Source organism: Coenobita brevimanus, chromosome 66 (genome assembly GCF_032717465.1).
Source record: "Coenobita brevimanus isolate Jiangsu-jjx chromosome 66, ASM3271746v2, whole genome shotgun sequence".
Classification (NCBI taxonomy): Eukaryota; Metazoa; Arthropoda; class Malacostraca; order Decapoda; family Coenobitidae; genus Coenobita; species Coenobita brevimanus.
Genome location: NC_137019.1, coordinates 42,221,691 through 42,236,379, shown reverse-complemented (window position 1 = coordinate 42,236,379; position 14,689 = coordinate 42,221,691). Strand labels below are relative to the sequence as shown.

The 14,689-nt window shown below is 43.5% G+C and overlaps 1 protein-coding gene across 1 annotated transcript; it reads left to right on the top strand.

Annotated features, from left to right (window-relative positions):
* Nucleotides 1-11,146: 11,146 nt before the first annotated feature.
* On the top strand, nt 11,147-12,592 carry LOC145405385 (uncharacterized). Its single transcript, XM_080276792.1, has one exon. It carries the CDS (start codon nt 11,147-11,149, stop codon nt 12,590-12,592), a length of 1,446 nt encoding a protein of 481 aa, XP_080132918.1.
* Nucleotides 12,593-14,689: the final 2,097 nt, after the last annotated feature.

Sequence of the window (14,689 nt, the reverse complement as noted above, 5' to 3'; positions counted from 1 at the left end):
CTACGGAAGGGAGGAAAAGATAAGAACAGGGAAGAAGGACAAATGAATAAAAGATGGTTTTATGTATACGAGTGTGTGTGTGTGTGTGTGTGTGTGTGTGTGTGTGTGATTTAATTTAACCATGCATTGGTAAAGGAAAAAAAATGTACAAAAAAAAAAATAATAATACAGGAAGTAAACTGAGAGAGAAACAACACACAAATTTACTGAACCATGAAGAACCCCCCTCTCTCTCTCTCTCTCTCTCTCTCTCTCTCTCATGAATGGGCCAGCCTCTGCCATTCATCGTCTCGCCAGCTCAGCATAGCAGTACCACAACCCTCCATTCATCACCACTGTTTTGTCTCGCTCCACTTATTTTTCGATCTAAAGTGTGGTTGGATATTTTATTACTGTATTTCCCTTGTCGATTATATTCTTGTGGATTTATGTGCAGAGGAAGTGCAGAGGATGGAGAGTGAGAGACTGACGAGGAGAGTGTATGTGAGTGAGGTGGAGGGGGGAGAGGCAGGGGGAGGCCAAGGATGAGATGGAGGGATGGAGTGGAGAGGTATATGAGAGAGGGGTGTGAGCTGGGACTCGGCAGTGAAATGGCGGAGGTCAAAGCGACATGGAGGCGACTTGTTTGTGGCCACCCTTTACGGGATTAAGGCGTCTGGCAATAGATTGATAGATAGTTAGAGAATAACTGATTTGTTTTTTTTGCCAGCCTTCTTCATCTTTCCTTCCTCTTTCTTTTGCCTTTTGAATCAGATCTTACTCTTTTCTCTTGCTCTCTGTCTTCCTCTTTCTTCAACATTATCCTTAAATATCTCCCTCTTCCTCCTACCTCCATCCCTCCACCTTCTCTCCATCCCTCTTTTACATCCCTCTATCTCCTCTACATTCTCTCCATCCCTCCACCTTCCCTCCATCCCTCCAGCTTCTCTCCATCCCTCCATCTTCTCTCCATCCCTCCACCTTCTCCATCCCTCCATCGTCTCTCCATCCCTCCACCTTCTCTCCATCCCTCCACTTTCTCTCCACTCCTCCACCTTCTCTCCATCCCTCCACCTTCCCTCCATCCCTCCAGCTTCTCTCCATCCCTCCACCTTCTCTCCATCCTTCCACCTCTCCAGCTTCTCTCCATCCCTCCACCTTTCCATCTTCTTCTCCATCCCTCCACCTTCTCTCCATCCCTTCACTTTCTCTCCACTCCTCCACCTTCTCTCCATCCTTCCACCTTTTCTCCATCCCTCCACCTTCTCTCCATCCCTCCACCATCTCTCCATCCCTCCATGTTCTCTCCATCCCTCCAGCTTCTCTCCACTCCTCCACCTTCTCACCATCCCTCCATCTTCCCTCCATCCTTCCACCTTCTCTCCATCCCTCCAACTTCCCTCCATCCCTCCACCTTCTCTCCATCCCTCCATCTTCTCTCCATCCCTCCAGCTTCTCTCCACCCCTCCACTTTCTCTCCACCCCTCCACCTCCCCTCCAGTTTCCTCCATCTCTCCAGTCAGACACTCCTCCCGTCTCATAAATTCCTCCTGACTTGTGCCGCGAAGTGGTCGGATAATTTAAATCTCTCTCCCTCTCTCTCTCTTTCTCTCTCTCTTCCTCCTTCTCTCCCACTTTCCCTCCTCCTTCCACCTCTCCCTTCCTCCTTCCCTCCTTCTCTCCCACTTTCCCTCCTAACTCCACATCTCCCTTCTTCCTTCCCTTCTTCTCTCTCTCTCTCTCTCTATCTCTCTCTCCTTCCATCCTTCTTCCCCTCTCTCCTTTCACACTTCCCTCCTTCTCTGCCTCCCTCCTCCTGTCCTTCTTTCCTTCCCTCTCCCTCCCTCCTTCAGTTCTTCCCTCCTCTCTCTCCTTTCCTCCTCCCATCCTTTCTTTCTCCTTCTGTCCCTCCTTCCGTTATTTCCTCTCTCTCTCTCTTTCTCTCTCTCTCTCTCTCAACCTCTTCCCATCCTTCCCTCCCCTCTCCTCTCCCTCTTCTATCTCTCCTTTGGATTCAGTCTCTCCATCCTCCCTTACTTCCACTTATCATCACCATCATCACCATCACCACCATCATCATCATCATCATCACCACCATCATCATCATCATCATCATCACCATCATCACCATCACCACCATCATCATCATCATCACCATCACCATCATCATCATCATCATCACCATCACCACCATCATCATCATCATCACCATCACCACCATCATCATCATCATCATCATCATCACCATCACCACCATCATCATCATCATCATCACCATCATTATCATCATCATCATCACCATCATCATCACCATCACCACCATTATCATCATCATCATCATCATTATCATCATCATCATCAACATCATCATCACCATCACCACCATCATCATCATCATCATCACCATCATCATCATCATCACCATCACCACCATCATCATCATCATCATCACCATCATCATCATCATCATCATCATCACCATCATTATCATCATCATCATCACCATCATCATCACCATCACCACCATCATCATCATCATCATCACCATCATCATCATCATCATCACCATCACCACCACCATGATCATCATCATCATCATCATCATCATCATCACCATCACCACCACCATGATCATCATCATCATCATCATCATCATCACCATCACCACCACCATGATCATCATCATCATCATCATCATCATCACCATCACCACCACCATGATCATCATCATCATCATCATCATCATCACCATCACCACCACCATGATCATCATCATCATCATCATCATCATCACCATCACCACCACCATGATCATCATCATCATCATCATCATCATCACCATCACCACCACCATGATCATCATCATCATCATCATCATCATCACCATCACCACCACCATGATCATCATCATCATCATCATCATCATCACCATCACCACCACCATGATCATCATCATCATCATCACCATCATCACCATCACCACCACCATGATCATCATCATCATCATCATCATCATCACCATCACCACCACCATGATCATCATCATCATCATCATCATCATCACCATCACCACCACCATGATCATCATCATCATCATCATCATCATCACCATCACCACCACCATGATCATCATCATCATCATCATCATCATCACCATCACCACCACCATGATCATCATCATCATCATCACCATCATCACCATCATCATCATGATCATCATCACCATTACCGGGTATTCTGTCCTCACCATCACCATCACCAGCAACCATCTCTCTCTCTCTCTCTCTTCCCTTCACCATCATCATCATCTTTTAGTTTTAAACTTCATATTCCTCTCTCTCTCTCTCTCTCTCTCTCTCTCTCTCTCTCTCTCTCTCTCTCAGCAGGTTGGTTGATGGTACGTGTCTGGTATTGTACTTTCATTATTCTGGATCCCGCCTTACTCCTTCCCTTGGCTGGGATGATGATGATGATGATGAATTTATTTTTACTAGTCACCCCTAGACTATTACTACTACTACTACTACTATTATTATTATTATTATTATTATTATTATTATTGTTATACTGATGATGTTGAAGATGATGATGATGATGATTGTTATTTTTTCTAATCACTACTGCTACTACCACTACTCCTACTACTACTACTACTACTGTAGTAGTAGTAGTATTTTGATGAAAATGATGATAACTGTGACAATGATGATGATGGTGATGAATTACACCCTGTTTTAATCCGTCTAGTATTTTAAAATCTTTAATGTACGACCCTGTTTATTTTCGAGGGACTACTCGAGAAAGACTGTCCCCCCCTCCCCCCCTCTCTCAGTATAAATCCCTACTGATCCGCTACACCTCTTATTTCTTATATATTTTTCAAGTCCAATTCATGGTACCATCGCCACCTCACCCACACCTTTAATATAACCTCCTTCCCTCTTATATTTCCACACCTGCAGCACCACCTATGTGCCCAGCCTTCCATATTATACTTAATTTCTAGTCGTATCTAAGATTCACTCCCACCAACATTCTATTCTCAAATTTACGATATACACCATAATCTTTCATTATTTTTTCCTATAGCCACTACCTTTGTGCCCAAAATTGCTGGCTTATTATTCATTTTGAGTTTCTTTTTGGTGGCGACTATCATCCACTCACTTGATGTAGTGCTGCCTACTGCTTCTTCACCTTTTATCATTTTTTTCTGTGCCTGTCCTCCTCTCTTCCTATTTCTCCCATTTTTCCTGTCGCTTTCCATTATTCTTTCCTTTTCAGGTGGCTATACATTGAATGACAAGCCTAATGGTTTCCTGTAAGCCAGGAAACCATTTACAACGCTGGCTGGTAACCATATCACCAACCCATACCTGTTTCTTACATGTCAACTAGTGGGTTGGCGGAAGGTTAGTGCCGCTCCCCGTAAACAACTAAGTCACAAACAGCCACCCCTTATTGGATTATGGCGTCTGGCTATAGATATATAGATGGATAATTTCTTTTATATCCCTCTCTCACACAAAGTACAATTCCTCTACCTAATATATTTCTTTACCTCTCGTTACCTCCTATTTTCTCTTGATTCCTTACTGATAATACTTATGTCTACCCAAATCTAAGTTATATTACCATTGCTATCCCATCCTCACATTCAGTATAAATCCTTAACTTTATATATACTGTATATCTATTCACATCAGACTCTAATCCAAGTAGCAACGTCTAAAACATAAATCTCTTTCTAGTTGTTATGTATAGTTTGTATATTCATGTCAAGTGCTTGTCCGAGACTCTCACGTCTCGTACGAGGACTTCTAGACCAGCACACACACACACACACACACACACACACACACACACACACACACACACACACACACAATCTACCTACATAAATACCGACATATACACACACGCATTACAATCTTTGTTTCTCCCTTCCTCCCTCCCTCTCTGTTACCCCCCCCCACACATAAGCGACAATCTCTCTCTCTCTCTCTCTCTCTCACCTGAGTCTAACCTTCCATGCTCTCCTTCAGGTGCCAGTCTGTCCCGGTGTCTTGGAGCTGAGCCAGACGTCACCCTCTCTCTCACTCTATCGTCTCGTCTCGCCTCGTCTCGTCGCTTCACTCACGCCCCAATCAAGCCAGGACGACAAGACGACTCAGCTGCACGACCTCCTACGATCCCATAACCTACTACAACCACCTGTAGGTCATCCCAAGCCACAACGACCAGCTGCACGCATCGGCAAATTAGCTGCGTTTCCTTCCTCTATATTCCAGTCAAGGCGGCTGCATCTACCTCCTTCCACGACAAGACGACTCAGCTGCACGACTTTCTACAACACCCGTAAGCAACGACCTACGACCAGCTGTACCCATCAACGACTTCACCTGTCTCACACGACTACTCAAGCTACCACGACCAGCCACACCTACCTCCATGAACGACAGGACGACAACAACGACTCAGCTGCATCCGACGACGACCCCGCTACACCCAAGACGACACCCTACGTCATCACGACCACCAGTACCCACGACCTCTTCATACTACGACCACAACGACTTGACTTCACCTCACACCACACTTCATACTATCACGTCCAGCTACCTACCTCTTCACTTAACGACTCAGCTGCATCTTACACGACCCCCAAGTCACCACGACCACATCAGGAACGACTACTGAACTGAGCATGATAATATAACCACTTTGAAGCTTTAATCAATATATTCCGATCTCAATTTTTTATATAGATAAGACTGTGCCATCAAACTCGTGGGCACTATCAGATAAGAAATAAGCGCCTTTGATCTTACGCTTCACGTCACCTGATAACGTACAACTTGATCCGGTGAGCAATGAGAAGTGTTTATTGCTCCATTCGATTTGAAAACTACAGTAAGTGGATAATCAGGTGGACTGAGATAAGTGGGTCTAGTTCAGCTCAAACCTTCTATAATAAAGTGTACGTTTAATGATCCACTTGATCTGATAACTAAGTGCCATATCAAGTGAACCAAGAATGGCAAGTTTCTTTCTCTACACATACCCTGAAAACAAAAGCCAATAATAATTTAAATATCCACTTAAGTTGATGGCTAAATGAGTTATCTTGAAAAAGGACAAGTGGGTTTAATCCTGATCTACACATACTACATTCTTATAACTAAAAGATATATTCAGTAAACGATAAATGAGGAGATAACTGAGTGCTTTATCAAACGTATTCCAAATCCGTTTAATATCCCAGTTTACCTGAAGAGTGAGTGCTTTATCGAGTGAAGAACGAGTGACAAATGAGTGATAAGTGAGTGATAAATGAGTCAGCGTCCCACTCGCTTTGATAACTGAATTCTTTATCTCTTGGGCTATAAATGACTAGATAAGTGAATGTCTTGGCCAGTGAATTATAAATGTGGTTATTATTCCACTTCGTTTTGATTATTAACTGATTTATCAGGTGAACAACAGAACAGGCTCCACTACTCTCTCTCTCTCTCTCTCTCTCTGCAGGTCTTGCGGTGCGTCGTTGTTGTGGTGCGGGTCGTTAAAGTGGGAGACCATTACAATCAATCCCACGGGCAGGTTCAGGCACGACCACAGCCCCCTCCCCTCCTCCTCTGCCCTTCCTCAACCATTCTACCCACAGTGTAGAGTCTACCCTACTCCTTCCCCCTCCTCTCCCTCAGTCTCCCTTCTTCCTCCACCCCCACCAGCCCATTCCTAATCTGTGACGGAAGGGACGCTACCAGTCTCCGTCTAACAGAATCGAATACCTTTAGAGAGAAGAGGATCAAGCTGGAAAACATATAAGCTTTAAGGAAGACAAGATCACTGGAATACACACAGCTTTGAAGACAACACACGACTGAAAAATATCTATAACTTTAAAGACAAAATCGCCTTAATTACTGCAACAAGTTCACGTCCAGCAAGAATTAAAGAACTCTGAACAAAACTAATGGGAAAATTATATAGCTTTAAAGAGAAGAGTATCGAACTAGACACAGCTACTTAACTACCCGCCCCAAGAACTGTAATTTGCAACCACTCTACGCTTCTCAGTGATATAGCTCTGAAGGCAAGAGAATCAAACTGAAAATTACAGTCACTCTACCCCTCACAGACTCAAATAGCTTTAAAGACAACAGAATCAAGTTGCCTATATCTATCAAATCAAGTTCCTCAGAATTTATCAGCTTTAAAAACAAGTGTAACAAGCTGAGAATCGCTACTGCGTAAAATATCATATTCAAGTGGAGTAGAATCGAGACTGAAAAAGTGAAAGAAAAGAGAAAGGGAATCACAGTTTTCATAAGGACAGTAGAATCCAAGCAGCAGTTACTGACAGGCCAGATAAATCCAAAAGTTTATCAGTGTAAAAGAGATTTGGATTCCGTAACAAGAGGATAAGTGACAGCAAGAGACAAATACGAGTGGAAAAGTGTGGTCACCATTACAAAAACCCGAAACAGGCTAAAATATATAAGTGAGATATACGATAGACCTAAGATAAAAACAGCTCTAAAATAAAGAATAACTGAGACAGAAGTGGCAAATAAGTAACACTCAAAGGGGAAATAAGAACTAAGATGCGTGCTGGCTAAATCACGAAACAGCGTAAGATCCATACGAATGTAAAAGCGCGCCTGTGTACTGTTGTTGGTGGAGGTGGTAAGGATCCGTGTGACTGTGTGAGGGAGTGTCATCAGCGCGTGGAGTGGCAGTACCCTCACAGCGGGGCTCCTGGGTGGTGTAGCCTTGGCCCCACCCGACTAATGCTCCACCTCCATACCTCCCCCACGTCCCCCCATTGCGCGCAGACCAGCCTCACAGGACCAAGTCTTCCTAAACATTCTTGGACATGAATTGTGCTTGGGACTCTCTCTTCGTGCCATTAATCTAAGTCACACTAGCAGACAATTACGTGCCATCTCATACAGCTGCTAGACATTTACGTGCCTTGTCATATCATACAGCTGCTAAACATTTACGTTCCTTCTCATTCAGCTGCTAAACATTTCCGTGCCTTCCCTTGTTATACAGCTACTGGACATTAACGTACTTTTATCCTAAGTCATATAGGTATTAGGCACATCACAAGCAAACTAGACTTAGTGCTAATTTAAAACAGACTAAAAAAAATCCACTGATAACACTTACTATAGATTTCCTGTTCGTCCCTTCACGTTGAGTCATACAGCAACTGAACCTTTAACAAACAAGCTCTAGTGAATAACAGTGAAAAATACAAGCCTTAAAGAAATCGTATACCCGTGTAGCTGAAAGGAAAGGAAAGAACCTGCAACCACATCCCATGCCCTTCAACTCCCCAATTCGTCTGTAGCACAAGACACCTACGAAGACATAACAAATCTTGCAACTCCATCACCACTCACAGCACCACCCACGTCCCCCTCCATCAAAGGGCTAGTTTACCTGCTCTGAAACATCCCATAACTTCATGCCATAACCCCTGCACCTGGTGATCTATTTCTTACCACGAACAGACGGTATTAAGAGACTCTCTACAAACTCTCCATCTCAACTTCACCTCTTTCTCTATTGCTCTCTCTCTCTCTCTCATATACACACGACCCACCACAGGCTTCGTCGTGGCCTAGCGGGGTGGCTCCTTTATCCCAACCGAGTCGCTACCCAGCCACTGATAAGCCCCGATAAGTCCTTCATCCTACCTGCTCACCCCTGTTACCACCACCCTCGTACATCCTGCGAAAAAGAACACCCCATGGGAGAAGCAGGGTTGCCGAGGAAGGAACGTGAAGATTGTGATCAGTGGGGCTCCATTAATCGGATTTCACGGGGATAGGGAGGAAGAGAAAGAGGCTTTGGTAAATGACATCAGTGTGGTGGGACACGTAGATATACGGCTTTGACATATTATGGTAACAAGCTTTATGGACCTACCTTTTAAGTCTGATTACTTAAGGTTATGTTTATGTGCTGTGCTAGACTGTACTTTTTCTGGTAATTTCATGTACTGTGCTATGGTTATACTGGTGTACTATAACTTCAAATGGCTTTAAGAACACTCAATCATTGCTTACTTTAAGCTATACTGGTGTACTGTACTAAAGTTTATGTAACGCACTTATAAGCAGCTATAAGAGTGTTGTTTATAGATGTACTGTGCTTAGATTGTCCTAATGTCATGTACTTTTAAGTCCATTAGTACATCCATTCATTACAGGCCAAAGGAGGTACATGTTACGGGGAGGCTTGTAATCGCTCCATCTCCAGGGGTTAACGAGAGGGAATAAATGCATGCCTAAGGAGCGTCATTACAAGATATTTCACGAGGGGTATCTCAAGTGTAGGGGAGTCTTGTTACAGGCTGGCCAGGCCCATAATATGGGTATTCGCGTAATTGTTCCTACATGTTAAACACCCACGTCTCAGAGGCCCTAACAGAAGCCTAAGGAGTTGAACACGGACACCTGGGAACACTACACCCAGCCACCCACCACACCCAGCCACCTAGTAGGCCCACACATACACACACCATCCGTCTCCCCCTCTTCACCCCAAACATAAACCCATCCACTTTTAACTTCCAACACTCTTAACCTAACCCAACCTAACAACACTGAGTCACCTAGTAAGGCCACACACCTACTCTTGACCACTGATATAATTCCATTTACAATAGAAAATTAATCATATACACAACTGTGAATTAAAATTATCTCCAATACTCTTAACCTAACCTAACCCAACCTTAACTAATCTAACTTAACCTCATAACACGACAGACAGTCACCTCGTAAACACCCCCCCCACACAAACACCCCTCTCTCTCTCTCTCTCTCTCTCTCTCTCAACAGAGATCCTCGACTCCATTGTCAAATAAAACCACTTCCAACACAAGAACGGAACTTCACTTACTTCAGAAACTCACACACAACTTTCAACATAAAACCACCCCCAACATAAACCCAGGAATCCACTCTAACAAACCCACTGCTGCACAAAATCCATGACTTAAATCCACTTCCACTACCAATCCAGGAATCAATATAAAAACGACACTATCACACATTAATCCTTTATAAACTTAGAACCACGGGAATAGCAATCCGAAAGTCCATTTTTTAACACTAATCCATATATCTGTTTTGAGAAAGTAGCAACATACACACAACCTCCAGCCATTAACTTCCAAAACAGGTCCTGTATAAAATAAACAGAAAATAAATCCACTTCTGCCACACCTCTACTTTTAACAGAAGTCCACAAATCCTTTTAAGTTGGCACCTGACGAATATACACACACCTCCAGCCACCAAGACGAGTCTACTGTCTATAGTTTTATCTACAAATCCACTTTAAATACAAATCTATAAATTTTTACAACGCACAAAACCCACACATACACACACATCGAGACCCCAGACTGTTAAGGTAATTTCACTGTGTATTTCCTGGTTCAATGTGTTTAGGAAAACTGTTTTTGTGTGAGGCGATGGTTAAGCACCAACTAATATTCAATGTGCTTTCATAAATTATCTCAAAATGGACACTCCTGGAACCTCTATGTAAATCACCCTTGTCACATACATTAGCGTGACTTTATGGACTTTTTAAGTATATGTGTCGTCCGTGAAAAAAGTATGAAAAAATGTGTGTTAAAAAATACAGTGGAAAGTGTGAAAAAAGAAAAATAGTATTCTTAAGTGTGATTACCTGAGAACAACCTGGTAAACTTACACCCTACAAAAAATAAATAAATACAAACACATGAGGAACATACAATATATTTTGGTGGTGATTTGTCAGTGCTCAGGGCTAAAAGTTTGTTCTTGAGGGGTAGAAGAGGAGGAGGTAGAAGGGGAGGTGAAGAAGGAAGAGAAGGAAGAGGTGAGAGGGATGGTCGAGCCAGTAGCACAGACAAACATTCTAGAGCAAACATCTAAACTTCCTCGAGAGCCCACGCTGCTCCCTCCTCCCTCTGTCTCTCCCACTCTGTGTTTTCGTGTGCAGCCACCAGGAAGGCAACACGTCACACCCGGGAAGTTTTCTTTTTTTTTTTACTCACATTTAGAGATCAAGAAAAAAAGGGTTGCCCATAGGTTGCCTGAATACAGTGTGATGCTATACTGTGTTGTTCTGAACCGGAAAAATTCACGTCGAGATGAATATGGACGCAAAGACTGGGGGCAAGTACGCTTTGAGGACTAAATCGATCATAAAGAGAATAGAGTCAGAAAAAAAGAGAGACAAAGCACGCTGTAGAGAGCCCCAAGAGAAGCAGAAGCCTCCTCCACTGAGCAAATACCGGCGCAAGACAGCCAACGCCCGAGAGAGAAACAGAATGAAGGAGATTAACGACGCTTTCATCATGCTGCAGAGAGCCATTCCGGACCTCTCTGGGGCTGACGCGGAGAAGCTGACGAAGATCACGGTGCTGAGGCTGGCTGTTAATTATATAAATGCCCTCACCGGAGTGCTGAGTGATGACTGCAGTTTTGGAGCCATGGATATAGAGGACGTGAGGGAACTTTGGTGCCTGGAGAATGCGCACATAGCCAAACCAGAACACTGTGTCAGGCATGTCATAAGAACCAACAAAGAGCAGGTCAGTAGTGCAAATAAAAACAATAACTGTAGTGTAAATATCAAAGCATCTAACAAGGTCATTAAGCAGACAAAGTGTCCCTCTACTCCCGTCACAAAGGCGAAATATATGAAAAATAAAAACACAGTAGGTGGGATGCTGGTGGCGACAAGCAAACGACCCAGCAAGTCCAAAAGCAAAAGGAAAGTGTGCAAGACGGCCAGCATTGCCACAAGTAATGGGGCGTACATCACCCTCAAAAACGTGGCTCTACAGACTCCACCAGACAGACTTGGCAGACATGCAGACAACGAACCGCTGATGATGTCCATGACGGTGAAGCGGCCACGGATGGAGAGCAGCTACCTGGGGCCCCGGGAGGCCAAGCTACCCCGCCTGGAGCCCAATTCTCTGCCCTTAAGCACGGCACCACAGCCCCACCAGCCCCTCCTGGCCCTCACCCCATGTGGCCCACCTTCCGTCCCAAGTCACAGTATACTCAAGCCCCTGATGGGCGCCACACCCTTCACGCCACGTCAGATACAAACCACACCCAGCACATCCCTCCCTCAAAGCACTCCCACTGACGTGCTTCACACTACAAGCATCCTACAGGACCTGGACATCCCCCTGGTGAGGACTGACGAGTTGTTGGAGTTCCCAAGAAGTATTGGACATTTCAGTGATTCCTCGTGCTGCGACTCTGCCTTCCTGCGCGAGGGGTTGGCGCCCCCCAGTCCCCTCTCTGGCTCCACCTCCACAATACCCACTTCAGTTCCTGTAGGTGACAGTTCTCCGGTCTTTTCAATGGCCTCCAGTGACTTTTCTGTGTGTGGGTCGGTGTCAGATTGTGACAGCGTTCTAACGACGGCCGTGGAACTAGAAAGCCTGCTAGGGGATGAGCCTTTCAAGAAGGAACTCGAACATCTTGCCTCAGCCTTTGCTGAAGAGGATGACACACTCAACCTCTTCCTTGGACATTCCACTGCAAACTTCATTTACACGGATACTGATGACTGCTAGCACTTCATATATATATGCAGTAACTGACGACAGCAGCAATATAAGATAACATGAGAACATGAACGTGCCATATAGTGTATAAGGTAATAACAACGTGCCATAATGAAGAAAAAATAAATATAAGTTAAGAAATACGTGCTTGGCGGCCTTTTGAGTCCACAAGGTAACAAGCCTTCACGGGAAGTGTATTGTGTGTACTACTATGCATGACAGAATAACGGGCATGATTCCATTGATATAATAGACGCGTTTGTGAGGTCTATGATGCAGGTCTGTTGATGATGATGATGATGATGATGATGGTATGAAAGGATTACATTTGCATCGTCCTGGTCTATGGCTTGTTTATATGAATGAATGTATAACAGAAAACGGGCATAACACGATTTTCATACGCGTTTGTATCGCCTACTGTATAGGACCTACCAGTATGTGTAAGTATTGAGTGTTGGAGTGTAGGACCTACCATTATGTGTAAGTATTGAGTGTTGGAGTGTAGGACCTACCAGTATGTGTAAGTATTGAGTGTTGGAGTGTTGGACCTACCAGTATGTGTAAGTAGGCTATTGAGTGTTGAAGTGATGATGGTGATGATTACGGTGACGGAAAATGATTTATACAATTTACAGAGTGTATATGCGTGTGGCTGACAGTAAATGACATGGATAGGTTTATATCTGGTGTATTCTGACATGGCTAGACATACATGTGTTGAATTTTGACATGGCTAGACATACATGTGTTGAATTTTGACATGGATAGGCATACATGTTTTGTGTTTCCAGTGAAGTCTCTGTGAAGGCTGAAGAAGCGATAATTACGGAAGGCTACACATGTACAAAATTATAAAATGTATGTGCACGTGTATGACTGATAGAATGGAACATGTATAGTATAATATGCTTTTGTATGACTGAGAAAGAGACATGCCTTGATTTGTATATGATTCTGCAGTAACTATAAGACCTGTAATGAAGGTCTGAGTGATGGAATGGTGAGAATTATGATGATGACAACGCAAGACTACATTTGTACAGTCACGGTCAAAAATATCGTTCCACTTTCAAAGGATAAATAACGAGTGAACAATGAAATCTGAAACCCATGAGTGTAATCTTTTCAGAACACTTTGTAAGCATTTCATAATTAATCACTTGCGAGTTTGGGGGGTGTGAGTTGGGAGCAGGGCAGTGAAATGGCGGGGGACAGGGCGACGTGGAGGCGTTTTGTTTGTGGCCACCCCGTAAGGGATTAAGGCGTCTGGCAATAGATAGATAGATAGATAGGGTTTAGGTTTACAAGTCAGTTAATAATATCGACACAAATAATTTTCATAATAGTAACACATATCGCGTTAAAAATGGAAAAGCAGTGTGAGAAAATAAGTTTAGCATAACATCAAGTATTTGCTGAACAATGTTATGCTTCGATTTAGCCGTAAATAAGGAAAGTACAATATCAAAGACCGTCCACCTCCTCACAGCGCTTGATATATTGTTTGTTATTTTCCTTATTTACGACTAAATTGAAGCATAGCATTGTACTCCAAGGACTTAATTAAGCCAAAACTATTTTCACACGATATTTCTTTTATGCTGACAATACGGAAATTATATATGACGACATGTTCAACTTCCTTGCAGCCCAAAGCCCTCAAGTGGCTAAGTGTTCGAGTAAAAAGTGTATCAGTATTTCTGTCCGTGACTGTACATTACCACAGGATTGTGTAACATCCTTGATTATGTAATGCCTATGACATATGTAATGAATTCTACATATCAGTCCCCCCTCATTGTGTTCATCTATTCTGTACACAGAAAATGACTGCTGACACACGCTCCCGCTTAAATTTTTTAATGTAAATAAAGTTTTTTATAAATAAAGTGTATTGCGTGTGATATCCAAACCTACTTTTTTATATATGGAGAGACTGAGAGATAGCTGGTTGGATGGATGGACAGATAGACAGATGAAGAGACTGATTAAGAGACACACAGACAGACTAATAGGTAAGATAAGTAGATAGACAGATATGTAACCAGATATACAAGCATACAGACAGACAAAGATAGAAATAGGTAGGTAGGCATATGAGTA